The 4880-nt window shown below is 62.3% G+C and overlaps 1 protein-coding gene across 1 annotated transcript; it reads left to right on the plus strand.

The window, feature by feature from the left end:
• Nucleotides 1–1410: 1410 nt before the first annotated feature.
• DUSP2 (dual specificity phosphatase 2) lies at nt 1411–3741 on the plus strand. Its single transcript, XM_025927308.2, has 4 exons — nt 1411–1914; nt 2012–2133; nt 2547–2766; nt 2869–3741. The coding sequence occupies exons 1-4, from the start codon at nt 1527–1529 to the stop codon at nt 3081–3083; spliced, it is 945 nt and encodes a 314-aa protein (XP_025783093.1). The 5' UTR covers nt 1411–1526; the 3' UTR covers nt 3084–3741.
• Nucleotides 3742–4880: the final 1139 nt, after the last annotated feature.

Consider the following 4880-nt stretch of genomic DNA (forward strand, 5'->3'; position numbering starts at 1 on the left):
GTCTCAAACACTGTGCATACAGACCATGCTCCGACATCTATAGACACGTAGACCCACCATCTCGAGGAGTTTAGAGTTTATAAGCCAAGTAGAGGGCTTGGGGGTTGACACGGGTCCTAGCTGCAGCCCTCCAAGACAGTCTGGACACAGGGAACAGCAAGGGAGCTGGAAGGATCTTACGCAGGGCACTGAGTAGTGGGGGCCTAAGGGTTGGGATCTGAAATCCCACACAGCTAGGGGCAGGAATGGGGGCAGCTCCCAAACATCTCTGCTTTGGAGTTCAGCGGCCAAAATTTCTTGCCCCCAACCCAGGGGCCCAGATCCTCCACCCCACCCCCACCCCCCACCTGGACCTCACCACATCCGGTCCCTGGGCTTGTGGCTGGGGTGGGGGCGGGCAGAGGGATGTAGTTGCTGAGCTCCCCATTCTCAATGCTCGCTGTCTTGCTCTGGTGCCAGTCCAAGGTCCCTGTTGTCCAGGGGGCCTGCTACAGCCTAGGAAGGGTTGACAGGGGGCGTGGTAAGGGGGTGGAGGAGGCAGATTCTGGTAGTTCTTCTCCCTCTTCCCCTCGGTGAGGCTCTTGAAATTCCCACAAGGCCCCAGGGAGAGCCCAGCAACGTCAGCCAGAGTTCCCCTTCCGAGTAGGCCTGTGACTTGGGGAAGTGCTTCGCCCTGGGCCCCTGGGGTTTCCCTGGGCCCCAGGGGAAGCCTTGCCCCACTCATAACTGGAAACTCATCATAGGCCCCCTGCCTTTCCCCTGGAAGGTCCAGGGGTCCTTCTCATGCCAATGTCCAGGGTCTTGGGCCCAGAGGATAATGGTCCGGGCTAGCCTGGCCACTAACCTGCTGTAAGACCCAGAGTGCTGATCTCAGCCATGCAGTGCGGGAGAGGAGGGAGAAGGGGAAATAAAGTTTCTCCTGTGCGAGATTTCTAACTAGAAAAGGGCCATCTCAGCATGGCTTCCCAGTCTTCAGTGTAAAAATCATCACAATGTCAATTTTTTTTGGTAACAAATTCCTAGAGGGAAGATCCTGGAAGAGAAAGGCAGAAGGCAGAGGAAGCTTGGCAAGGGGCACCGCTGGCGCCCAAGTCTCCGGGCACGGGGATGTGCACCTGAGAAGCCAGTTCCCAAGCACTGAGCAGTGTGGAGCAGCTCAAGGGGTGGGAGCGTTCTTCCAGGCTAGGGCGCAGAAGTGGCGGGTGGCATTCGCGCCCCACTGATCCTGGCAAACGCCTTCCCTCCCCAGCTGGTCCCGGCTTCCTCCCCCACCCTCCGCCCGCCCCATCCCCGGGCCCGCCCAGCTCGCGCCAGCTGCGGGCCGCGGGGGCGGGCGCCGGCGCCTTCCTGCTGCCCTTGTATGGTGACCCGGGAGGCCGGCCCAGGGGTACTTAAGCCGGGGCGCCGCCCAGGGCGCCCAGAACCCTCCTTTCGGGCAGCGCGGAGGCCGTGAGAGTCCGGGAGCGCTGCGGATTACAAGAAGAGGAAGCGCGGTTAGAGGGGCCCGAAGAGCCACGGCCGTCGCTATGGGGCTGGAGGCGGCGCGCGAGCTGGACTGCGCGGCGCTGGGCGCGCTGCTGCGGGAGCCGCGGGAGGCCGAGCGCACGCTGCTGCTCGACTGCCGCCCCTTCCTGGCCTTCTGTCGGCACCACGTGCGCCACGCGCGGCCTGTGCCCTGGAACGCGCTGCTGCGGCGCCGAGCGCGGGGCCCGCCCGCCGCCGCCCTCGCCTGCCTGCTGCCCGACCGTGCGCTGCGGGCGCGCCTGGCCCGCGGGGAGCTGGCGCGGGCCGTGGTGCTGGACGAGGGCAGCGCCTCGGTGGCCGCGCTCCCGCCCGACGGCCCGGCACACGCGCTGCTCTCCGCGCTGCTGCCCGAGACCCGCGCGGGGCCCACGGCCGTCTGCTTCCTGCGAGGTGAGCGCAGCCCGCGCCGGCCCCCTCCCGGCCCACGCTCCCAACCCGCCGCCCCCGCCGGGCCCACCCCGCTAACCGGCCCTCTCCCTCCCTGCAGGCGGCTTCGACGGCTTCCAGGCCTGCTGCCCCGATCTGTGCTCCGAGTCCCCCACCCCGGCCATGTCGCCTGTTGGGGCCGAGAACAGCCGTTCTGACGCCAGGGCTCCCTTTTACGACCAGGTGAGTTGAGATCAGGGCTCCGTGCACTGCTCTCCCCGCTACCTCCGTATTTGCCCGATAGGCACCTCTGGGGAAAGAGGCCGCCACTTGTGGATGCCAGGAGTCTCTCCATGTCCGTATTCGTGTGTGTGTGTGTGTGTCCGCAGCAAACGGGAGCACATCTATGTGTGTATGATACGGGCTGCTCACGTGAATCTGTGTGCCTGAAGTGTATTTGGGGCCTTGATGGGGGAGGTGTGTGTTTGTGTGTGTCCCCTTGTGTCGTCGTATTCTTGAGTGTGATCCTGGTCAGGATAGGCTGAGGGCTCCTCTTGTCCAGGCCAGCCTGCCCTGTCTTCCCTCACTGGTGTTCAGGCTCTCCAGGCCTGGGCCGGGAAGACCTCACCATCACCCCCGTCCTCCTCCCCATGCAGGGCGGCCCCGTGGAGATCTTACCCTACCTGTTCCTGGGCAGCTGCAGCCACTCCTCCGACCTGCAGGGGCTGCAGGCTTGTGGCATCACAGCTGTCCTCAACGTCTCCGCCAGCTGCCCCAACCACTTTGAGGGCCTTTTCCGCTACAAGAGCATCCCGGTGGAGGACAACCAGATGGTGGAGATCAGTGCCTGGTTCCAGGAGGCCATAAGCTTCATTGGTAAGAGGGGGGCCCTCAGCCCAGGGACCTGAAGGGGCACCTGTCAGCTCCCCTGCCTGCCTTCTTGTCTGACCCTCCTCCCCTTCCCCACCTCCTTTGCAGACTCGGTGAAGAACGCTGGAGGCCGGGTGCTCGTACACTGCCAGGCGGGCATCTCACGCTCCGCCACCATCTGCCTGGCTTACCTGATCCAGAGCCGCCGCGTGAGGCTGGACGAGGCCTTCGACTTTGTTAAGCAACGCCGGGGAGTCATCTCCCCCAACTTCAGTTTCATGGGGCAGCTGCTACAGTTTGAGACGCAGGTGCTATGTCACTGAGGCAGGGCCGCACCTTGCTGGCTCCCCCAGGGCCACCGGGTCCCTCCGTTCAGGGCAAGCTGCCCCTTCCCTGGAATTCCAAAAGCCCCCAGCTGGTGGTGCTGGGAATGTGGGAATGCTGGACTTTCTCACCTGGTGCTCTTCTGCTAGGTTTGAGGGCTGGCCCTCATCCCGGGGGGACCAGAATGGAGGGCGTGTCTGCTTCCCCTCGCCCCTCTGTCTCCTGGCAGAAACTGACTGGACTCTACACCCATGGATTCCCACTGGTCCCACCACCGTGTTGAAGCCCTTGGCAGCCCGAGAGCTCTAAGGGAACAAGCTGTGACAATCAGGAGCCCCGCCTGCAGGGGCGGGGGGGGGGTTTCCACTACAGGCCTGGAGTCTGAGCCCTGAGCTCCTGGGGAGCTGGGTGTTGGGGAAGTGACGCGTCTGTGGCGTCCGGACCTCTGTGCTTGCGTGTGCGCACGTGTGTATGTGTGTGAGTGTTTCACGCCTGTATTGGCCAGGCGCTGGAAAGTTATTTGTGTTCAGCTGACATTTAACACTCCCTCCCCCACTTCCTCCCGGCCCTGTGGGCGGGGGTTGGAAACTTAGCACTTTATATTTATACAGAACATTGAGGATGCATCAATAAAATATTGTTTTGTTTAAAAAACAACTTCTCGAGCGTCGGTCTCAAGTCAGTGCCTGGGAAAATGCTCGAACGCTGTTTCATCAGACCTCGCCTTTCCTCGTGCCGGCAGTATCCAAGAAGTGGAAGGAAGAAGGTGCTGGTGGGGGGCCTCACCTGCAGGAGGAGCCCCTCGGCTCTGCCCCCCACCTCCGCCCCACCGTGTGGGTGTCCTGGCCCAGTTCTGTCTGTCTCCAGAGCTGAAGGAGGCAGTTTCAGGGAGGCTGTCTCCAACCTTATTCCTGTTACTGGCTTTGGACCCTGTGGGGAAAAGGCCATGTGTCCATGGCTCGGGCCCCACTTCCTTTTTGGAACGTGGGTGCATATGTACGTGTGCGGGTCTATGTATGTGGCTGCTGCCACGGGTGTGGGTGTCTGTGCTCGGCTCGCACACACCTGCATGCCGTGTGTACTTGAACGTATCTGTGTGTGTGCCCATGTGTGTGGCTCTTCCCGTGGCCGTACGCACGTGTGTGTGCTAGGCTGGGCCCCCTTTTCCCTACAGGAGGGCAGCACAGCCTCTCTCACCTCTTCTCGCACACACCCGGGCCGGGCCCCCAAGCCTCGGAATGCCCGTTTGCGCCGGGGCTCCCGGAAGCCCCGTTCCAGAGTTCCTTCTTGTCCCCAGGAGTCATGTGGCCCGGGGTCTGGTGTGGAGAACACGTCACCAGGCATGGGCTTGGTTGTTCTTTCCACCCACTCAAGTAGCATGCCTTGACCGAATATTGGTTACTTGCCTGGTTTGAGACTACGCTGTCTGGGGAGGCATGAGTCGTGGGCCCAGGCCAAGCCAGAAGTGGAGGGGTGCATGCTGGGGCGGCCGGAAACGGGTACTGTGATTTGCCAGAGGGCAGGGGTGCTGAGGCCCTTGAGGACAGCTCTGGGACAGCTCACCCTGTGTCATTCAGCCTCCGCTCTGATGCTCCTGGCCGCTTGGAGTGTCATCTAACTCTGTCTTTCCAAACTCAGCTCAAGGGTCATCCCCGCGGAGGGCTGGCTCTTCCTTAGGAAATTCTGAGCGCCTGGCAGGGTGCACCTGAGGGGTGTAGTTTGATGGTTAGGGAGCCAGCTTTGCTCGCTGTATTTCAGTTCCCTTATGTGTAAAGTGGGGTTTTATTATGAGCCCC

Source organism: Puma concolor, chromosome A3 (genome assembly GCF_028749965.1).
Source record: "Puma concolor isolate L17-30 chromosome A3, mPumCon1.1.hap2, whole genome shotgun sequence".
NCBI classification, from domain to species: Eukaryota; Metazoa; Chordata; class Mammalia; order Carnivora; family Felidae; genus Puma; species Puma concolor.

Excerpts from the sequence above, each read along its gene's own strand:
- DUSP2 (XM_025927308.2), top strand. The coding sequence starts at position 1,527 with ATGGGGCTGGAGGCGGCGCGCGAGCTGGACTGCGCGGCGCTGGGCGCG. Across the intron at positions 2,134-2,546 it reads GGGCTCCCTTTTACGACCAG|GGCGGCCCCGTGGAGATCTT; the intron begins GTGAGTTGAGAT and ends CTCCCCATGCAG. Across the intron at positions 2,767-2,868 it reads GGAGGCCATAAGCTTCATTG|ACTCGGTGAAGAACGCTGGA; the intron begins GTAAGAGGGGGG and ends CCTCCTTTGCAG.